At 42.8% G+C, this 23,706-nt stretch overlaps 1 protein-coding gene across 4 annotated transcripts in view; it reads left to right on the top strand.

Moving 5' to 3' along the window:
• lef1 (lymphoid enhancer-binding factor 1) overlaps positions 1–23,706 on the top strand; it is a 178,168-nt gene that overhangs the window by 81,838 nt on the left and 72,624 nt on the right. For all 4 annotated transcript variants that reach the window (XM_073042510.1, XM_073042509.1, XM_073042507.1 and 1 more), the window contains exons 4-5: positions 3,574–3,706; positions 20,559–20,649. In XM_073042510.1, coding sequence (XP_072898611.1) covers positions 3,574–3,706; positions 20,559–20,649 — 224 coding nt within the window. The remainder of the gene's footprint in view (positions 1–3,573; positions 3,707–20,558; positions 20,650–23,706) is intronic.

The raw sequence follows: 23,706 nt of genomic DNA, 5'->3' as shown, positions 1-23,706 counted from the left end.
CAGATGGTCTGCATCCCAGAGTGCTTAAGGAAGTAGCCCAAGAAATAGCGGATGCATTAGTGATAATTTTTCAAAACTCCTTAGATTCTGGATTAGTTCCTGAGGATTGGAGGGTGGCTAATGTAACCCCACTTTTTAAAAAAAGGAGGGAGAGAGAAACCAGGGAATTATAGACTGGTTAGTCTGACATCGGTGGTGGGGAAAATGCTAGAGTCGGTTATCAAAGATGTGATAACAGCACATTTGGAAAGAGGTGAAATCATTGGACAAAGTCAGCATGGATTTGTGAAAGGAAAATCATGTCTGACTAATCTTATAGAATTTTTTGAAGATGTAACTAGTAGAGTGGATGGGGAGAGCCAGTGGATGTGGTATATTTAGATTTTCAAAAGGCTTTTGACAAGGTCCCACACAGGAGATTAGTGTGCAAACTTAAAGCACACAGTATTGGGGGTATGGTATTGATGTGGATAGAGAATTGGTTGGCAGACAGGAAGCAAAGAGTGGGAGTAAATGGGACCTTTTCAGAATGGCAGGCAGTGAGTAGTGGGGTACCGCAAGGCTCAGTGTTGGGACTACATCTGTAACACTGTAGCAAAATCAAGTTACTAAAACATACCCTGTAGATTTCTTTTCCTTGCAATGAACCATTTACAAGTTAAATATGGCCCTTGTGGCTAAAGGGATCAGAGGGTATGGAGAGAAAGCAGGTACAGGGTTCTGAGTTGGATGATCAGCCATGATCATACTGAATGACGATGCAGGCTTGAAGGGCCGAATGGCCTACTCCTGCACCTATTTTCTATGTTTCTATGTTTCTAAAAGACCGCCTGGATGATCTACAATGCCTCTGGGACAGTGTTGTGTGGACAGATGAGACAGAGTTGAACTTATTGGCAGAAATGCACTCTGCTATGTTTGAAGGGGAAAGGGCACTGCACACCAGCAACCAAAACCTCATCCCAACTATGTAGCCCGGACAGCTTGCAATTGCAGAAGGAATAAAGAATTCAAAATTGTATCAAGACATTTTACAGGAGAATATCAGGGTAGCAATCTGTCACCTGAGGCTTAATAGAACCTGGATAATGCAACAAGATAATGATTCAAAAGGCAAGAGTAAATCAACAACAGATTGGTTTAAAAAGAAGACAATTAATTTTTTGGAAAGGCCGAGTCAAAGTCCTGACCTTAATCCTATAGCGATGTTGTGGAAGGACATGAAACAAGCAGTTCATGCAAGGAAGCCCACCAACATTCCAGAGTCGAAGCAGTTTTGTAAGGAGGAATGGCCTAAAATTCCTTCAAGCTGTTCTGCAGGACTGACGAACAGTACTGGAAACGTTTGTTTGAAGTTTTTGCTGTACAAGGGATCACGCCAGTTACTGAAAGCAAAATTTCACATACTTTTTCCAACAAATAGATGTAATATTGATAATTTTTCTCAATAAATAAATGAGCAAGTATAATGTTTTGTGTTATTTATTTAATTGGGTTCTCTTTATCTAGTTTTAGGACTTAAATGAAGATCTGATCACATTTTAGCTCATATTTTTGCAGAAATAGAGAAAATTCTAAAGGGTTTGCAAACTTTCTAGCACCACTGTAAGTAAATTTGGGCTGTAATAATTTTTGATTGGGCTGTGGGTACCGAACCTCTGGTAACTATTGAATTTTTCTGCCACTGGCATGTGACAGACTGCAGGCAGGAATGGACATAAAAATTCCTCCACATTTTCACAGAGATATCCACCCACCCCTCCTTTTTCTGTCCAATGTGCTTATGAAAGCCTATATCCTCCTAGTCAGCTAATAAAAGAACAAGGTCTTCCTGTCAAATCAATGAGGCAGCCAAAATACAATTTCAATTCAGCCTCCAACTTTCAGCACCAAGTGCTACAACATTGATGGGGATACCAACCTGGTTTTGACCGATTTAAGACATTAAGATCTTGGTAGCAGCAGTTCTTAAACAGTGAGCGTTATTTCGGTAATGCAGGCAAGCCAGACCTTCTTGAATCTCCCTTTGGCACAAAATTTACAATAAAATAAAATCCAAGGAGACAAAACCCACTTCCTCTCAAGAGATTGAGGCTGTCTAGGCTTAGTATTGTAGCATCACTTCCTGATGAGATCCTGTTGCTTTAATTGGTGGAGCAGTGCTTCTCCTGAGGAATTTTCTCCTGAGGAATTTGTGACAAATACTAGTGCTGGTTGAATCATTTCTATTAATTGATGTTGCCTTTGCAGAACCAAACATGTGACACGTATCTCTAAGTCATAGGGTTTGTTTACACAAAGTGCCCTTTTAATAAGTATTTTATGATCTAAAAATAGCTTGTAGAAAACAGAAAATAGGTGCAGGAGTAGGCCATTCGGCCCTTTGAGCCTGCACCGCCATTCAATATGATCATGGCTGATCATCCAACTCAGAACCCTGTACCTGCTTTCTCTCCATACCCTCTGATCCCTTTAGCCACAAGGGCCATATCTAACTTGTAAATGGTTCATTGCAAGGAAAAGAAATCTAAAGGGTATGTTTTAGTAACTTGATTTTGCTACAGTGTTACAGATGTTCTGAACATTTGATTCATTTCAAACAACACACACAAAATGCTGGTGGAACACAGCAGGCCAGGCAGCATCTATAAGGAGAAGCACTGTCGACGTTTCGGGCCGAGACCCTTCGTCAGGACTAACTGAAAGGAGAGATACTAAGAGATTCAGTTCAGTATCACTGGAGCACATTAAACCAGATTCATGAGGTTATTACTTTAGATTATATTATAGGAGGACACTTCAAACCTTTGGACGCTATTACCTAGGAATTCATTACCAACAACAGTAATAAATGTGCTTCATAGCCTGTTGCACGCACTCTTAACTTCTGACATGTATTTCATTGACTGCGGTCGATAGCTGCTGCACAACAGCATAAAAGAAACAAAATCAATCCATTCTATGCTGTACACTTCTCCTGAGAGACAGAACTTGGGAGAGTTACTCGAGGTTATAATTACCCCTAAGGCTCTCCATTCATTCACCCTCTAAATGAAAAAAAAACTTACCAGCTGTTTGTTCTCGATCCCATTCCTTCACAGACACGGCTACGTTGTGAAGGAAATCCGGGAGAGAGATTCCTACCCTCATGGCAAATGTTTTGGATACCTCCTCTCAGTGTTTCTGCACCCCTGACCTTGCTGATACTGGTGCTGAATTATCGCAGGGTGCCATTCCGGCAAGTGACAACAGCTCGGGGTCCATCCTGGGAGAAAGTGGCTCTTGAGGTTCAAGCAGGTCACTAATGGATGAAATAAGGCTAGAGCAGTAATGCAGACAAGCCAAGAGAATGAGCTGATTACCAGCATCTAATTTTAGTTAGTTTTTCAATGATCTCCACCGTTTCAATTTCTATTCTTTTAGAGCGCGGTGGGAATCTTCACCTGTGGAAACATACCTTGTCAGTGCAGGTCTTTCAGATTCCCACCATTCATTGTATAGAGACATTGAATGGCATTGTTTTCATAAGTTGACACTGACAGAATCTGGACTCTCTTCTTTTCTGTTTTCCAGTCAAACAAGGTGCCTGTGGTGCAACCATGCCACGCAGTTCATCCTCTAACCCCTCTCATCACATATAGCGACGAGCACTTTGCGCTGGGATCTCATCCGACACAAATCCCCACAGACACCAGCTCCAAGAGAGGTGAGGAATATCCCATACAAAGTTTGACTGAACCTCAATATAAAGAAGGTAATATAGCAAATGTGTCATTTTTAACATCTGTTCACAATCGGGGAATTAAAGCTCTGGGATTGTTTTCTTTGGTGCAATGGAGATGGAGGGGGAGGCATAATTGAGCCATGCAACTCATAATGAAAATGAGTCAATGTAAACAGGAAGGGCCCATTTCCCTTGATTGAGAGGTTAGTAACTGGGCAGCATAAATTTAAGATAAACATAAGAAAGTCTGCAGATGCTGGAAATCCAAAGCAACACACACAAAACGCTGGAGCAACTCAGCAGGTCAGGCAGCATCTATGGAAATGAATAAACAGTCGATGTTTTGAGCCGAGAACCTTCTTCTGGACTGAACTGGAAGGGAGAAGATGCCAGAAGGTGGGGGAGGGGAAGGAGGCTAGCCAAATGTGTGGGAAAGGTGAAGGACTGGGGAGGAGAAAGGACCATAGGAAAAAGGGAGGGAGGAGGGGAGCCAGGGGGAAATAAATGGCAGGTGAGAAGAGGTTGAAGGCCAGAGTGGGGAATAGAAAAGGAGGCTAGGGTATGAAAAAATAAATTACCAAAAGGAGAAGTTGATATTCATGTCATCAGGTTTGAGGTACCTAGAAAGAATATAAGAGGGTGAAGGGGCAACACGAGGGTGGACTCATCTTGGCAGAAGAGGAGGCCATGAGGTGACATGTTGGAACGGGAATGGAAATCAGAATTAAAATGCTTGGCCACTGGGAAGTCCTGCTTGTGGCAGATGGAGCAGGGGTGCTCGACAAGACAGTCCCCCAGTTTATGACAGGTCTGACCGATGTACAGGAGGGTGCATAGGGAGCACCAGACACAATGAATGACCCCAGCAGATTTGCAGGTGAAGTGCTGCCTTGCCTGGAAGGACTGTTAGGGGCTCTGAATGGAGGTGAGGGAGGAGGTCAATGGGAAGGTGTAGCACTAGGGGATAAGTGCTGGGAGGGAGATCAGTGGCTAGGGATGAATAGACAAAGGAATCATGGATGGGGTAAAAGAATTAGGGAGAAGTTAAGAAAAATCTATTTCACTCAATGAATAACGGGAATGTGAAACTCACTGTCTTAAAAGTTAGTGAGGCAGGAAACTTTACCACGTTTAAATAGTACTTGGAAGAGCTGAAATGTGTAAGACACTATCTTGTTGAGCTTCTGCGTCGCAGCTCCAGTGATACAGGCTCAACCCTGATCCTCCCCTGCTGTCCGTGTGGAGTTTGCATGTTCCACCATGTGGACTTCCCCTCAGTACTCTGGATTACGTGCCCCACCCCCCACACCACTCCGCATTCCAAGGATGGGAGGGTTGGTAATTGGGAGTTTGGCATTCACATTCGGCACAGACATTTGACTAAAGAGCCTGTTCGTGGTCTACACTGTTCTATGTCAATCTATCTACGTTAGTAATCGACAATAAATTGCCCCAAGTGCATGGATGAATGATAGGATTTGGGCAGTGCTGATGGGAAGATGATGAGAATAATTTACAAGGAAAATTAGTGGTGAATGGGATTGCTCTGTGAGCCAACATCAACTTGATCGACTGAGATTTCTTCCTCCTATGTCGGAAGGAAAAGTCAAAATCAAGGCCTGTGAACCAAAGAGTAATACAGCATAAAGGTAGACATTAAACCCAGATTATTTATGCTAAATGATAAGTTTGAATAACTAGCCAGGAACTGTCTTAGCCATTAACTTCAAGGAAGTCTAATCTCCAAGTAAAATAGATCGCAGGTGTTGGTTGACGAGATCAACATCAAAAGAAATAAGAACGATGCTGACTTGCTGCTGCCTGCTTTTCCACAGCTGGCATCTGCTGCAGGTATCTCAGAGTCATCCCAATCTCTTCTAAAATATGCTTCAAATCCAGAAACTGATTTGCGGGAGCAAAGGGCTCTGGAAAGAAATACTTGCTTAACTCCAATACTCTGTTTGCTCTGCAATAATAGAAGTACCAGTGATGAACAGTACTGGGTCTTGCCTGTTGTGGGCAGAGCAGCTGAACAAGCACAGAGTGCCACCATCACAGGAGGAGGCCAGAGAGGAAGTAGTGTTTACATGCTGCACACAGACTAAATAAAGAGCGGGATTGCCTGCTTTGAGAGTGTTGTGAGTACGTGCTTGCATGCAAGTGTGTGTGTGTGTGTGTGAGCTTGTGTTTCTGTGTGTCTGGTTGTGAGTATTCATGTGTGTAATCATACATTGGTGTTTTCACGTGTATGTTCATGTGCATTCACATGTATGTGATGGTCACTTTCCTTTGTGTGGCAGGTGTTCATCGTATTCATATTGTGTATGAATATGATGAATCTGTGCCTATATTCATGTATGTGGGCATTCACGTGTTAATGGTCACGGGTGCATTTGTACGCATGCGTGTGTGTGTATGTGCATGGTGCATGGGTGGGTGCACATGCTCTTGTGTGTGCATATGGAGTGCTTGCATGTTGATGTGTGGTTGTGTGGGCATGCAAGGTGTGTGTCTAATCCTTGATTGCTCAGCGGGTTACTGCACCATCTGTTGTGGCAGAGACTCGGCCAGATGGGGTTAAGTCCTTCTTGCTGTTCTCAGCTGAACTGCAATAAGATGTCTAAAGAAGGAACACAAAGAAAAGTGGCCATTTGATGGTCAAGAGGAGGATTGATAGCATCTATGGTTCTAGACAGTGTATGAAGTAGGAGGGGGATAGAATAGACTAAACTGTACTGAACTGGAAGAATAGCTTGGCTGAGGTTTTTCTTCATTCGTATTTGGAATGAAGGCATCACTGGCAGATCAACATTATTGCCCAATCCCAATTGTCCTTGAAACTGTGATCGTGATCACCTTCTTGCATCTCTGCAGCCCTCACGTGAAGGTGCTCCCACAATGCTATTGGGCGTGGAGCTCCAGGAATTAGAAACAATGATAATGAAGGAATGACAGCATATTTCCAAATTCAAATGCAGTGCCCGTGTCTTTTCAATTTGGGAGGTTGCATTGAAATAAGCCTGGTAGAGTAATGTTGTGCTGTTGTCAATGTCACCCCTGTAGCCATTGTATACTGGAGACGAATTTAAGATGGTGGATTGGTGGATTGGTTGCCAATCAAGTGGGCTGCTTTGTCCTAGATGGTGTCAAACTATTGATGTTTGTTAGGCTGTTCTCATCCATTTAGATATAAAGTATTTCATCACACACCTCCCAAACCTTGTAGATTGTGTAAAGAATTAGCTAGTTACTCAGCCTCTGGCCTGCTCTTATAGCCACAGTGGCTGGTCCAGATGAGTTTCTGTGTATAATGACCTTATAAGATGTTAATTGTGATGGAACAGTGATGGTAATGGTCAGGACCAGACATCATAGACTTCCTATTGTCCAAGCCAAACACACAAGATGCTGGTGAAACGCAGCAGGCCAGGCAGTATATAGGAAGAAGTACAGTTGACGTTTCGAGCCGAGACCCTTCGTCAGGGCTAACTGAAAGAAGAGATAATAGGAGATTTGAGTGGGGGAGGGGGAGATCCGAAATGATATGAGAAGGCGGGGGGGGGGGGGGGGGAAGGGATGAAGCTAAGAGCTCCTATTGTCCATGATCACTTCCTGTCATCTTTGCATGAAATTTGCACATTATCAAAGTTCAAAATTAAGTTTATTATCAAAGAACACATATGTCACTGTATATAACCCTGAGATTCATTTTCTTGTGGGCGTACTCAATAAGTCTATATAATAGTAAACATAACAGAATCGATAAAAAATTGCACCAGCTTGGGCATTCAATCAGTGTGTAAAAGACAACAAACCGTGCAAATACAAAAATCAAGGCCTGACTGCACAAGCGCGTGGACGTTAGCCAGTTAGAACAGCGAGAAGAGTTTAAAAGCAAGAGAAGTTTAAAGGGAGACACTAATTTATTCAGTGGTTTGATTGAGGCACGACTGCGGATGGTAGTTTGCCTCCCAGGTGCCAGGGTCCGGGATGTTTTTGATCGCTTCCATGATATCCTGAAGTGGGAGGGAGAACAGCCAGAGGTCATGGTACATATTGGTACCAAGGACATGGTAGGAAAAGGGAGGAGGTCCTAAAAACAGACTACAGGAAATTAGGAAAGAAGTTGAGAAGCAGGACTTCAAAGGTAGTCATCTCGGGGATTACTGCCTGTGCCACGTGACAGTGAGTATAGGAATAGAGTGAGGTGGAGGATAAATTCGTGGCAGAGGGCAGGGATTCAGATTTCTGGATCATTGGGACCTCTTTTGGGGCAGGTGTAACCTGTAGAAAAAGGACGGGTTGCACTCGAATCTGAGGGGGACCAATATCCTTGTGGGGAGGTTTGCTAAGGCTATTGGGGAAAGTCTAAACTAGAATTACTGGGGGGTAGGAACCGAACTGAAGAGACTGGGGAAGAGGCGGTTAGATCACAAATAGAGAAAGCTTGTAGACATTGCGAGAGGGAGGATAGGCAGGTGATAGAGACCAATGGTTTGAGATGTGTCTATTTTAATGCGAGGAATATTGTGAACAAAGCAGATGAGTTTAGAGCTTGGATCAGCACTCGGAGCTATGATGTTCAGATTCAGATTCAGTTTATTGTCATTTAGAAACCACAAATGCAATGCAGTTAAAAAATGAGACAACGTTTCCCCCAGAATGATATCACAAAAGCATATGACAAAACAGACTACACCAGAAAATCCACGTAACGTTTGGCAATCCCCAATCCAGAGTCCGGAGAGGCTGCTGCGTATTAATATCGCGCTACTGTCTAGCGCGTTCCCCGGAAAGGAGCTCCAAATCCACCAGACAAAAACAAGACCAAAAACTAAAGCTACAAGACCTGCACAAAACCACATAGTTACAACAGTGCAAACAATAGCATAATTGATAAAAAAAAAACAGACTATAGGCACAGTAAAAATAGTCCAAAGATGTTAAAGGTCTGTAAGTTCAAAAGAAATCACCACACAGTTTCCACAAGTCCCCAGGGTCCCAACAGACTCGCCATCCCACGCCGGCGGCAGAAGGGAGTACCCCGCTATGGACTTCCACGGCACCGCCCGACTCAGCCTCGCTGACGCAGAACACAATGGAAGCTCCATCGAAATCAGCCTCACAGACGCAGCACACACTGAAAGCGACCTGAGTCCATTGAAAGGACTCCGAGTCCATCGAACCTCCGAGCTGACGACCATCCCCTCCAGCACAGCTTCTCCGAGCACCATCCTCTGCCTAGCGTATTAAGACGGTCCCGTCAACGGCCATCGGCAACGCGACCCCAAGGACTGGGGGCCTGTTCTTCCCAGCAGAGTCCCGGACCTCACAGCAGCAGCAGCAACGAAGAAGGTCTTCCTGGAATTTCCCGATGTTTCTCAGTGCTTCCATGTCCGTTTTCAATCGATTATGATTGCGCACGGCACCCCACTTCACAAATATCAGAGTGGCTATTACAGAGATTTGGATGGCTCAGGGGCAGGAATGGTTACTTCAAGTGCCAATATTTAGATGTTTCAGAAAGGACAGGGAGGTAGGGAAAAGAGGTGGGGGTGTGGCACTGTTGATCAGAGATAGTGTCCCAGCTGCAGAAAAGGTGGATGCCATAGAGGGATTGTCTACAGAGTCTCTGTGGGTGGAAGTTAAGAACAGAAAGGGGTCAATAACTCCACTGCGTGTTTTTTATAGACCACCAATAGTAACAGTGACATTGAGGAGCAGATAGGGAGACAGATTCTGGAAAGGAGTAATAATAATAGGGTTGTTGTGGTAGGAGATTTTAATTTCTCAAATGTGGATTGGCATCTCCCCAAAACATGGGGTTTCGATACGGTAGAGTTTGCTAGGTGTGTTCAGGCAGGTTTCTTGACACAATATGTAGATAAGCCTATAAGAGGAGAGGCTGTACTTGATCTAGTATTGGAAAATTAACCTGGTCTGGTGTCAGATCTTGCAGTGGGAGAGCATTTTGGAGATAGTGATCACAATTCTAACTCCTTTACCATAGCATTGGAGAGAGATAGGAACAGACAAGTTAGGAACGCGTTTAATTGGAGTGAGGGGAAATATGAGGCTATCAGGCAGAAACTTGGAAGCATAAATTGGGAACAGATGTTCTCAGGGACATGTACGAAAGAAATGTGACAAATATTCAGGGGATATTTGCGTGGAGTTCTGCATAGGTATATATCAATGAGACAGGGAAAGGATGGTAGGGTACAGGAACCGTGGTGTACAAAGGCTGTTGTAAATGTAGTCAAGAAGAAAAGAAAAGCTCAAAAAACTAGGTAATGATAGGAATCTAGAAGATTATAAGGCTAGCAGGAAGGAACTTAAGAAAGAAATTAGGAGAGCCAGAAGGGGCCATGAGAAGGCCTTTGTGAACAGGATTCAGGAAAACCCCAAGGCATTCAACAAGTATGTGAAGAGCAAGAGGATAAGACGTGAGAAAATAGGACCAATCAAGTGTGACAATAGAAAAGTGTGTATGGAACCCAAGGAGATAGCAGAGCTACTTAATGAACACTTTGCTTCAGTATTCACTATGGAAAAGGATCTTGGTGATTGTAGAGATGACTTACTGAGGACCGAAAAGCTTGAGCATATGAATATTAAGAAAGAGGATGTGCTGGAGCTTTTGGAAAGCATCAAGTTGCATAAGTCACCGGGACCGGACGAGATGTACCCCAGGCTACTGTGGGAGGTGAGGGAGGGGATTGCTGAGCCTCTGGCAATGATCTTTGCAACATCAATGGGGACAGGAGAGGTTCTGGGGATTGGAAGATTGAGGATGTTGTTCCCTAATTCAAGAAAGGGAGTAGAGATAGGCCCTGGAAATTATAGACCAGTGAGTCTTACTTCAGTGGTTGGTAAGTTGATCGAGAGGAACATGAGAAGTAGGATTTATGAACATTTGGAGAGTTATAATATGATTAGGAATAGTCAGCATGGCTTTGTGAAAGGCAGGTTGTGCCTTACGAGCCTGATTGAATTTTTTGAGGATGTGTCTAAACACATTGATGAAGGTAGAGCAGTAGATGTAGTGTATATGGATTTCAGCAAGACATTTGATAAGGTTCCCCATGCAAGGCTTATTAAGAAAGTAAGGAAGCATGGGATCCAAGGGGAAATTGCTTTGTGCCCAACAGAAGGCAAAGAGTGCTTGTAGACAGGTCATATTCTGCATGGAGGTCGGTGACCAGTGGAGTGCCTCATGGATCTATTCTGGGACCCCTACTCTGTGATTTTTATAAATGACCTGGCTGAGGAAGTAGAGGGATGGGTTAGTAAATTTGCTGATGACACAAAGGTTGAGGGTGTTGTGGATAGTGTGGAGGGCTGACAGAGGTTGCAGCGGGACATTAATAGGATGCAAAACTGGGCTGGGAAGTGGCAGATGGAGATCAACACAGATAAGTGTGAGGTGGTTCATTTTGGTAGGTCAAATATGATGGCAGAATATAGTTTTAATGGTAAGACTCTTGGCAGTGTGGAGGATCAGAGGGATCTTGGGGTCCAAGTCCTTAGGACACTCAAAGCTGCTGCGCAGGTTGACTCTGTGGTTAAGAAGGCATACGGTGTATTGGCTTTTATCAATTGTGGGATGGAGGTTAGGAGCCGAGAGGTAATGTTACAGCTATATAGGACCCTGGTCAGACCCTCCCTTGGAGTACTGTGCTCAGTTCTGGTTGCCTCACTACAGGAAGGACGTGTAAACCATAGGAAGGGTGCAGAGGAGATTTGCAAGGATGTTGCCTGGATTGGGGAGCATGCCTTATGAAAGCAGGTTGAGTGAACTTGGCCTTTTCTACTTGGAGCGATGGAGGATGAGAGGTGACCTGACAGAGGTGTATAAGATGATGAGAGGCATTGATTGTGTGGATAGCCAGAGGCTTTTTCCCAGGGCTGAAATGGCTAGTATAAGAGGGCACAGTTTTAAGGTGCTTGGATGTAGGTGCAGAGGAGATGCGAGGGGTAAGTTTTTTTAAGCAGAGAGTGATGAGTGCGTGAAATGGGCTACCGGCGATGGTGGTGGAGGAGGATAGGATAGGGTCTTTTAAGAGAATCCAGGATAGGTACATGGAGCTTAGAAAAATAGAGGGCTATGGGTAATCATAGGTAATTTCTAAGGTAAGGACATGTTTGGCACAGCTTTGTGGGCCGAAGGTCCTGTACTGTGCTGTAGGTTTTCTATGTTTCTATGTTAAAAGAAAGAAATGATAAGAATAAATAAATAGGCAATAAATTTGTCCTGGGCAAGACGTAAAACTACATCCAGGCGCAGGGATCTGCAAGGGCTGTGAGGATGATGGAGTGCCTCTTAACCGTCACAAAAAGACCAAAGATATGGTGATAAGTAAAACTGCAATTCAAGCTGACATCTACATCGGAATCGACAGGATCGAACAAGTGTCCTCCTTTATATACCTTGGTGCAGAACTAAATGACACAAACGAATGCAGCAAGAAAATAAGGCGAAGGCAAGCAATGGCATGCACAAGCACTACCAAACTGAAACATCTGGAAAGACAGATCTGTGAGTACTGACACCAAAGTACGCCTCCTCAAGAGTCTCGTCTGGCCAGTAAACGCGATATGGCTGTGAAATATGGACCCTAAAAGCAGCTGATGAAAAGAAGTTGACGGCATTTGAGATGTGGACATACAGACGGATCCACAGGGTATCATACATTGAAAGGAGATCCAACAATTTCATTCTAGAAAAGATTTGCACAAAACTAATACTTCTGGAAACTGTTATCCAAAGGAAACTTAGCTATTTTGGACACATCTCAAGAACTGGTGACACACTGGAACGCACTGTGCTTGAAGGCAGAGTAGAAGGAAGCCACTCCCGAGGAAGACAGAGGGCAACCTGGATCAACAACATCAAGAAGTGGACCAGCCTCACCACCAGAGATGCAAGTTTGACTGCCGACAGATCGCAGTGGAAGAAAGTGGTCACCGAGGCACTGGCAGAGTATGGCACATGATGAAGATGATGATGATGAAGCAATAAATATCAAAAACATGAGATGAAGAGTCCTTGAAATTGAGCCCATTGGTTGTGGGAACATTTCAATGATGGGGCAAGTGAAGATGAGTGACATTATCCCCTTGGATTCAAGAACTTGATGGCTGAGTAATAGTAATTGTTCCTGAACCTGGTGGTGTGAGTCCAAAGCCTCCCGTACCTTCTTCCTGATGGCAGCAACAAGAACACAGCATGTTCTGGGTTGTGGGGGCCCCTGATGATGGATGCTCCTTTCCTGCAACAGCATTTCAAGTAGATATGCTCAGTGTTGGGGGTGGGGCGCTTTAGATGCGATGGGCTGGGCCGTATCCATTACTGTTCGTAGAATTTTCTGTTCCAGGGCTTTGATGTTTCCATGCCAGGCTGTGATGCAGCCAGTCAATATACTCTGAACCACACATCTACAGAAGTTAGTCAAAGTTTCAGGTGTCAGGCCGAATCTTTGCAAGGTCCTAAGGAAGTAGAGCCACTGCCGAGCTTTCTTCATAATTCACACCTGGATTGTTTTGGGTTCTGAGGAATTGTGAGGGGAATGGAGCATCATGGAATTATTAGCAAATATCTCTTATGTTGAAAGGTCATTGATGGAGGAGTGGGGCTTGTTTGTGCCCAGAAACTATCCTGAAGTTCTGCTACATTGACCTTCTGGGGTTTTATATTGGATTATCAAAACATCGCAATATCCTCTATTAATTACAATCCTCTTCCTTTGAGTGAAATGTGACCCACCTCTTTGGATTATTTTTGCCTCGATGCCCATTTGTTTGGATTTGCAATGGCTTGTTAACTGAGAATGGTGTCAAGCAGTATAAATGTCAAGGAGAGTTAAACATAATTTTTTTTGGCACAGAAAGCACCTAAATATTAATTTGATTTATTATTGTCACAAGTACTGAGTTACAATGTTTTTTTTGCATATTGATCATATGAATCAATTCATTACAACAGTATTTTGAGGTAATACAAGATCAAACAGTGAAGAGCAGAGTGTTAGGGTTCCAGAGAAAATGCAATGTAGACAGACAATAAAGTGCAAGGCCAAGAGTGAGATCGAGAGTCCATCTTGTCATACCAGGGAACAGTTCAATAGTCTTGAACAAAAAAGAACACAAGAAGAACAGTTGAAACAGGATTTCAGAAGGGGAAAGAAGAATTCAGCTTGCTTCTCCATTCTATGCCTGTTGTTTTCCTTAAAATCCTAAAGTCTCTGTTTTGAATTTCTATGGCTCTCTTAGATAGAATTTACTTCACTGATGACGGGTGAGGAAATTTATTCTCATTTCCAATCTGTATTTTGAGTCTGTGACCGTTGGTTCTAGACACTCCAGCCAGGGATAATATCCCCACATTGAACCTGTGAGATTCTCTAAACTCACTAGAGCACAAACTTAATATTTGCTTAGTGGCACAGCAGTTAGTGTCAGCACCCCACAGGCTCTGCCTCTGTAGAGATTGCATGTTCACCCTGTGACCGTGTGGGTTTCCGCTGGTGCTGTGTAAACTCTCTGTGGTGTAGGTGGATGGCAGAAGAATCAGAGGAATTGATGGGAAAGTGTGAGAAAGTAGGTTACAGGGAAATCACTGAGGGGAAATTGGTCTGCACTGTGAGTTGGAACAGATTTAATTGGCTAAATGCCTTTCTTTTATGTTTAAATAGGTTTCAATAGGTACACTTAATGTCAGAGAAATGTATACAATATACATCCTGAAATTCTTTTTTCTTCACATCCACAAAAACAAAGGAATACCCCAAAGAATGAACAACAGTTAAATGTCAGAACCCCAACACCCCCCAATTCCCCCTTCCCACTCATAAGCAACAGCAAGGCAATGACAGCAAAGAACCCCAATACCCCCCAACTCCCCCTTCCCACTCACAAGCAACAGCAAGGCAATGACAGCAAAGAACCCCAATACCCCCCCAACTCCCCCTTCCCACTCACAAGCAGGAGCAAAGCAATGACAGCAAAGAACCCCAATACCCCCCCAACTCCCCCTTCCCACTCACAAGCAGGAGCAAAGCAATGACACACCCCACCGAGCACTTAAGCATGCAGCAAAGCATCAATAAAGACACAGATTTGCAGTACCCCAAAGACTACTCGTTCACCCGGTATTTGGCTCTCTCTCTCTCCCTAGTAAGGGAAAAAGAGGTGTCCCCGTTTCACAGCAAGAGGGGAGACATAACAAACAACTCGCTGATTTACGATGTTAAGAGTCTGTTGCGTCGCTTTTTCTGAGCTCTGTGCCCAAAGAATTTGGGTCCCTGGGTACACAACCAGCAGCCAGTTCGCTGCCTATGATCTTCCATGTGCTCCCATGACACATCAGGCAGCGGCACCAGCCCTGAGTCTGCCCGCCTCCAGAACAACAACAATCCAGCACCCTGAAGGCACGCTCGTCCTCCAAGCCGTGTCCTAGGCACATCAAAAAGCGGCCGGTCGTCAGGCCCTGAGAGCGGGCCCCATTCCCGCAAAGAACCAAAGTCAGCATGCAACTCCAGGTCAGGGTCTTCAAAAGAGCCTTGAAAGGGGAAAAAAGCAGATATGAAATATAAAAATAAAGCTGTTTCCAAAGATGCAAGCAAAGGAGTCACCGTTGGGTGCCAACATCCTCATAAGCTCCTAACGTCATAAGAAGATATTTATGGAATATGAAAGCCTCCCCACCCATCCCATGAATCAATCTGGTTAACCTTGTCACACCCCTTCTTTTTCAAGTATATCCTTTCTTAGGTAGAGAGATGAGATCTGTACACAATGCACCAGGTGCAGTCGTGACTAGGCCCGATATACCTGTAATTTCATGAAAACATCTTTATTCTTGCACTCAACTTTTCTTGCAATAAATGGCTACATCTCATTTACTTCCCTAACTGCTTGTTGCACCTGCAGGTTGACTTCTGGGCCACCCACGTCCCTCAGAACACTAGGACCTTACAGTCCCTAATGACTTAAAGAAAATCTCTACATTCATATTCTTTTGCCTCAAGATGAATGAGCTCACATTTTTCCACATCATATCTACCCCCCATGTCCTTGCATACTCATTTAACCTGTAGGTATTCTCCAAAAGCCACCCCCACCCCCACAGTCTCCTTATAACTCACATTGGTTCCCAGCCTAGTATCATCAGATCATCAGCAAGCTTGAATAAATTACCCTTGGTCCACTCGTCCAAACCACTGATGTGAATTGCAAGTATCAATCCCAGCAGCAGTTCATTAGTGGCACCCTTCCAAAAATGGCCTGTTCTGTTCTCCCAGTAGTGTGAGTCCCCACTTAATGGAACAATGTAGAAATAAATGTCCGCACAAGATCAATGGATGAGAGTTGGCCATTGCACTTGTAACTGTGCTGTTGATTGGTGGAGGAAATGCTCATTAATAATTGTAGTATACTCTGAGGTGAAATGCTCCTTCTTCTCGTCAGACTGGAACTCACTGACTCGAAGGATAATGGAAAGAAATTTCGGAATGGAATTGGGGGAAGTACTTTTAAATCAGTCAATCAATGCCTGGGGAAGGGAGTAAGCTATAGAGAGGTGACAAGGACATGATGGCCAAATATTCTCCCTCTGTGCGGGATGGATTCTGTTATTCTATGGTCCAAGGTGGCCTGATATGGTTTCATTCTCAGGCAGTTGCCTAGCAGGAAGTATCTGTTGGCACTATGGGGGAAGGGGAATTTAATATGAGAAATCACTGCCATCTATGGACTTCCTAGGGGGACATTTTCAGGTATACCATAAAATGCAAAGGTCTGTTTGGGATTAAAGCCCTGTTTTAATCCTACCAGGCACTTCTGAAAGCTCTAGGGCTTCGTGTTCGTGGGTTGTCAGCAGAGAGAGTTCTCCCGGCAGAGCTTTGGATGTTAAATACTACACATGCAAAACTATTTGACCTTGAAGCCCTAAGGAATCAGCTTGATGAAGAGCTTAGTATGAGCCGGAGTGACAATCGTGAGGCAAATGAATCATATCAAGTGTTAGCATTAAGGGACTGAAAATGGTTCTTAATTAACTGCTGATCCTGTAAAGTTGCAGGTGGTGGAAAACCCCATGTCTTGAAAGAGAGAAAACTGACAACCAGCCTTGTAATGTTTTGTAGGCAATGTGTATTCCTTTCTCTGTATCTGGGAATCACAAACAGGGAACTGAAAAGCAATTGTACTGGGAAGCTAGGAAGTTGAAATCATTCATTTCAGATTGTCAACATGCCAACAGAAGATTTAATTTAGCATTCTAAGTGTCAAAGTCATTGCTTTCAATGGCCTTGTCAGAGAGAGAGAGAGAGAGAGAGAGAGAGAGAGAGAGAGAGTGTGTGTGTGTGTGTGTGTGTGTGTGCGCACATACATGTGCATGTGTCTTTTTTCCAGCCAGTCGGAGAAATTCAGCATTTTAATTTTGATTCCTTTAGGGAATAGTAACAAGGAAACGGTTGCAAATGCCAGGAAAATTAGAATTGAATTTTTATTTTCTTCCATTGCACACACAGTGCTGTGACAAAGCATGAAAAGGCAAACTGATACACCCTTTCATAACTAGATGACACACTCATTAGTGAAGATTAAGACGTCACATCTATCAAGAAGAGAAAATGAAAATAATTGTAGCAAGCTGCAGCCTATAAAAATTCAGTTAGGATTGTTTTGCTACAGAAAAGATCTGTTTTGGTTTCCTTCTTAACTCCTACAATTTCTCTCCTGCAATTATTTTGCTGATGAATACATTCCTTTGTATAAATTACTAAAAGATGTCAAGAAAGCTTAAAGGATTATATTCAGTTTTTATCAATCTTGCAAGCTGCTATTCCATTTAATTGACTTTTCTTAGAAAATAATGTCTCTGCCAGGAAACACCTGTGTAAAGGAAAGGAGATAGATTTACATTTATGTACAGTAGTTGAATAGGCAATCTTCTGAAGAACTCAGGGGGTCGAACAGCGTCTACAGGAACTGTTGATATTTTGTGTTGAATCCTGCATCATTTAACGATTTCCAGACATTCCAAAGAACTCGAGTGCCAATGGTACAGTTTTGAAGTGTAATCTCTGTTGTAACATTGGATGTAGGGCAGCCAGTTTGCACAAAGCAAGTTCACCGAACAGCAATGTAATAACGGAAACACAAAACACTGCAAGAGAATGCTAGAATCTGAAGCAACACACAAGATGCTGGAGGAACTCAGGGAGTCAGGCAGCATGTGTGAGGCAAAATGGACATTTGATGTTTTGGATCAAGAGTCTTCACCTAGTCCTGGACTGAACGTAATTCACCAATGTAATAATATCAGATAATCAATTTTTAGTGGCTTTGGTCAAAGGATATACACTCAGTAGCCACCACTTTATTAGGTAGACCTGTTCGTTAATGCAACTAACTAATCAGCCAATCACGTGGCAGCAACACAATGCATAAAAACATGCAAGCATGGTCACGAGGCTCAGTTGTTGTTCAAACTAAACATCAGAATGCGGAAGAAATGTGACCTAAGTGACTTTGCCCGTGAAATGATTGCTGGTGCCAGCCGGGGTGGTTTGAGCAACTGCTGATCTCCTAGGAGTTTCACACACAACAGTCTCTTGAGTTGAAAGAGAATGGTGTGAAAAACAAAAAAAACGCATCCAGTAAGCAGTGGTTCTGCGGGTGAAATCGCCTTGTTAATAAAAGATGTCAGAGAAGAATTGCCAGTCTGGTTCAAGCTGACAGGAAGGTGACAGTAACTCTAATAGACACATGTTACAACAGTAATGTGCAGAAGAGCATCTCTGAATGCCTAAACTGTCAAACCCTAATGTGGGTGAGCTACAGGAGCAGAAAAGCAGGAAGATACACTCAGAGGCCACATTGTTAGGCACAGGAGGTACCAAATAAAGTGGCCACTGAGTGAATATATAAAGACAGGGGATAATTATGTTACTTATCTGTACCCTATTCTGCCTCACATGTCTCAAGTGTCTGCATAGCAAAAAGTGACTCACAGGCCACTCTGCTTAGCTAAGAATTAGTTTGGACTGATTATTGGTTAAGAGATGATGAAAAGGATTTCAAATTATCATAGGTTTTTCTTAGCTGGTCCTTGGAGGTTAAAGGTGACATTTCCACTCCAGTTCTGTGAATTTTTAGCTGACTGAAAGGGCCTATGTGGTACCAGCAGTTTTTGCCTCTGGTGGAGCAGAAGATGTATGATGGGATGAATGGATGGGTTCTTTAGGAGATGATACACTCCTTCCAGGATTCATAGCACACATCTGTTTGTTTCTAATGCATTTAACTTGTAGCTCTCCAAACCATTCATTGCTTCTTTACATGGATTCCTAAAAGCTGATGGAGATGTTGTACTTTCTCATGGAGGTTTGAAGAACATCCTTGAATCTTGTCTGCCAATGGAATAGAATGTCTGCTCAGTAAGTCAGGGGGTTGGGCATACTGATGATGTAACAGAGGAGAGGAACAGGCCTTTCAGCCTCTGCTGTTGTCATCTGCCAAAAGACTTACTAAACATGGGTACTAACGTCTGTCGTATCAAAGATGTCTTCAAGGATCCCCACCACACAGGACATGCCCTCTTCTGTGATTGCTACCATCAGAAAGGAGATGCAGAAGCCTGAAGGCACACACTCAGCGATTCAGGAGTAGCTTCTTCCCCTCTGTCATCTGATTCCTAAATGGATATTGAACCCATGGACACTAACTTAATACAGTTATTTTTGTTTTTGCACTATTTATTTTAACTTGACTATTTAAGACACACACACACACACACACACACATATATAATTACTGTAATTCAGTTTTTTTCTATATTGTACTGCTGCTGCAAAGTTTTCAAATTTTATGACATTTGCCAGTGATATTAAATGTAATTCTGATTCTGATTCTGAAATGGAACTGGCTTTGCAATCTTGGGGTAATTTAGTACAAATACTAGTACATTCTTAGAGGACCAGGCTATATGGGAAGGATGACTGAGAAAGTCCTGAACTACGGTGTTTACAATCTCAAAAGGAGAAATTTCTTTACACAGAGGATGCCAAATCTTCAGAATTCTCTACTGTGGCCCTTTGATTGGCATCTTAATTGGATTGAAGGAACTGTTTCTCAGCTGTATAACCCTGTGACTGGTTACACAGTTTGATTTCATTCAAAACTAAGATTGTTAAAGTTTTGGATGTTTGAGGAACCAAGGTAAGTGAGGATAAAGCAGGAAAATAGTTCTGAGGCAGCGGTACAGTCACAATCTTGCTGAGCAGTCAAAAGCTTAAGGAGTTGATTGGCCTTTCCTTGCTCTTATTATTTACGAAGGACAAAATAAAACCTCATTTTCATGTTATCTCTGGAAGTACTTTGAATTGAAATCCCAAAACCCAATGAAGGAAGATAAGCTGATGGGTTATCTAATCCTGTTCAGAGGTTTGCATGTGGAAAGAATAATTATCTTGAAAGCATAAATAATGTCGATTCTAGTTCTCTTAGTCAGGTGAATGAAGAGGTTATTGATAACTGAGGAGAAACAGATTAATCCAGAAGTAACATTAATGGAATTCCTTATTTATTAATGCTTAAAGTACTTAGAGTTTATTTGTTTAGATGGCTATCCATTCTAATAAAGTTGTTTCATAAATAATTAACTTCACTATAATTGTGGCTGTGTGTTGAGAAAAGAGTTGAAAAGACAATTTCTGATTATACCTTGTCTAATGCTCATCCTATTCATTTTAGTTAATTGTGCTGAAATGACTTGTGGAAATCTAATATGCTTGTGTTGACTCACCTGCACCCTTCTTTCCCCTTCCAGGCATGCACAGACATCCCCCAGGCCCTGATATCCCCACCTTCTATCCCTTGTCTCCAGGTGCTGTCGGACAGCTCACACCTCCTCTCGGCTGGTAAGCCTTTGGTTTTCTTTGAACTTAAGCAAGTTGGCTGCAAGTCCCCCTCTTTTCTTTTAAGCAGTTTTTGAGACTTTGAAATTGACACGGCATTACCACCATTGTAAGACTTTAATAGCTAAATTTAAAGAGGAAAGCATTGTGACTGGTTATTGGCTGTAATTTCACATCAAAACTTGAGTAAACGTTCGAGGCAATCTAGATAATCTCAAAACACAACCCAGGTAATAATGAAATGACCACAAAATATTAGGACAAATATGGGAAGCTCCTTGATACAATTTTGGAGTGAATCACACTGCTTAGTTTGCTTGACCTGTACACACTGGGACAATATTAGGTTTGGACCCATCTATTTTTGTTAGATGGATCATCAAATTATATCTTGTAATGTCTTTCAGACAAAATATTTTTAACCATTTTGCTGTCTGAATTCAAAGTATGCCATAACAGAAATATCTTGAATTTGTAAAAATGGCACAAAGTAATGCTTCACTGAGACACAAGAGATTGTGCACATGCTGTAAATCTTGAGCAATATGTACAAAATGCTGGAGGAAATCAGTAGGTCAGACAGCATTTATGGAGGGGAAGCTGAGACCCTTCAACAGGAGTAGAAAGGAAGGGGTTAAAAGCCAGAATAAAAAGGTTGGGGGAGGAGAAGGAATACAAGTGAGCAGGTGATAGGTGAAAGTAGGTGTGGGGTAAGGTGGGTGGGTGGATGGGCAAAGAGAGATGAACTAAGAAGCTCGGAGGGGATAGGTGGAAAAGTAAAAGGCTAAGAAGAAGGAACCTGATAGGACAGTGGACCATGGAACAAAGGGAAGGAGGTGGGGACCAGAGAGAAGATGAGCAGGTCATCAGGGCAGGTGAGGAGAGGAAAAGCAGGGCCACCAGAAAGAGGGAAAACAAAAGAAAGGGGAACAGAGGGGAGTGGTGACTGGAAATCAGGGAAATTAATGTTCGTCCCATTAGGTTGGAGACTATCGAGGGAATATGGGGTGTTGCTCCTCCAATTTGCATTTGGCGTCCTTGTGGCAGCAGACATTTAGGTGTGGGAATGGGAAGTGGAACTGAAATTGGCAGCCACTGGGAGATCCTTGTTGTTGCAGTAGTCAAAGCAAAGGTGCTTGATGGAGTGTTTCCCCAATCCACATTGAGCCTCGAGGAGGCTACACCAGCAGTACCAGACGCTATAAGTGACCCCAGCAAACTCTCAGGTGAAGCACCACCTCACTTAGAAGGACTGTTTAGGGCCCTGAATGATGTTGAAGGAGGAGATGTAGGGGCAGGCACAGTTGCAGGGATAATTCATCAAGATATCTTGGAAGTGAGTGGATTTATAAAATATGGCAGAAGATATTCTGTCTCCAGAGATAGAGACAGAGAGATTAAGAAAGAAGAGAGAGGCCCAAGTAAATTTGAGGACAGGGTGGAAGCTGGAAGCAAAGTTGATGAAATTGACAAAATCAGCTTGGGTAAAAGTAGCAGCACCAATGCAGTTGTCAATGCAACAGAGAAACCGTTGGGGAGCTTTACCAGTGTAGGATTGGAGCATAGACAGTTCCACGTCACTGACGTAAAGACAGGCATAGCTGGGTCCATGCCAGTGCCTGTAGCCAATGTAAAGGTAGGCACATACTGTATGCTTTGATACCTTAACCCTATGTTGCATGGGAAACTTTAGATACTGTATGAATTTTAGACAGATATTGTGTAATAATACCATGAAAGTGAAGGCTTCTGATGTTAAAACAAATTGTTTGAATGAGATACACTATTTTCATGATCAAATATATTCATATTGATTTATATGATATTTATTGCAATACAAATATCTCTGACATGTACGTAGTCACGTATACTCCTGTATTTAAGTTGACCGTGCATAATGATTGATTACGTAAAGTTACTAAGCATTACAACATAAAAATATAAGAACATAAGAAATAGGAGCAGGAGTCGGCCATCTGGCCCATCAAGCCTGCTCTGCCATTCAGTAAGATCATGGCTGATCTGGCCATGGACTCATCTCCACCTACCTGCCTTTTCCCCATAACCCCTAATTCCCCTGCTATTCAAAAATCTATCCAACCTTATCTTAAATATATTTACTGAGGTAGCCTCCTCTGCTTCATTGGGCGAAGAATTCCTTGAATCTTGAGGCTATGTCCTCTAGTTCTAGTCTCACGTATCAGTGGAAACAACCTTCCTGCCTCTATCTTATCTTCCCTTACATAATTTTATATGTTTCTATAAGGTCTCCTCTCTTTCTTCTAACTTACTGTTTTACATAAGCTTTGTTAACTCCTTATCTACCTAGTAGGTCAAACGTTTACCCAACCAACTTGCAATTAGTCCTCAACTTCATTTTTATCTTTCCTCTCCATTATTTTTCAGAGTTAGCAAAAGTGTAATACTTGTATGTGGCTGATTCCAAGCCCATGTTATAGGTCTTTGTGAGAACGTTATTAAATGAACTGTGTTAGTAATACCAAAAGTTTCTGTGTAGAATACTCGTCCACATACTTTATATCTTACACCTTCTCCAGCCTTAATTTCATTAGTTTTTCAAGGTGGAGTAAACATTTCAGTCCAATGTCTGGAGGCTTCACTTAATAACTCTTCTCATAGACACACACCCACACACACACCACAAACGCACACGCATACACAAAAACACACACATATGCACATACCACAAACATGCGCGCATGCACACACACACACCCTGACACTCACACCCACACAGGCACTCACTAACGCAGAGCACACTATGTGCTAGCCAAGCTGCAATATTTTCCACACGGTGCCCAATTTTTATTTCCACGGGGTTCTGTGTAAAACAGTTGATGCTTAGTTATGTGTCTGTTTTCTGCTTTTAGTATAAGGTCAGAGAAAAGGCCATTAAATCCAGCCAGTCCAGCCCTTTCTATTGTCCAAAAACACAACTATCCTCTGGCTGTCACCTCTTTGAATATCTCAGATCCCTTCACTCTCTAGAACTGTACCCAATAAAGCAAATAATGAGAACCCCTCAGTAACCTTTCACAG

This window comes from Hemitrygon akajei, chromosome 4 (genome assembly GCF_048418815.1).
Source record: "Hemitrygon akajei chromosome 4, sHemAka1.3, whole genome shotgun sequence".
Lineage (NCBI taxonomy): Eukaryota > Metazoa > Chordata > Chondrichthyes > Myliobatiformes > Dasyatidae > Hemitrygon > Hemitrygon akajei.
Note: the sequence above shows the minus strand (reverse complement) of the source record. Positions and strands in the feature narration are given on the sequence as shown.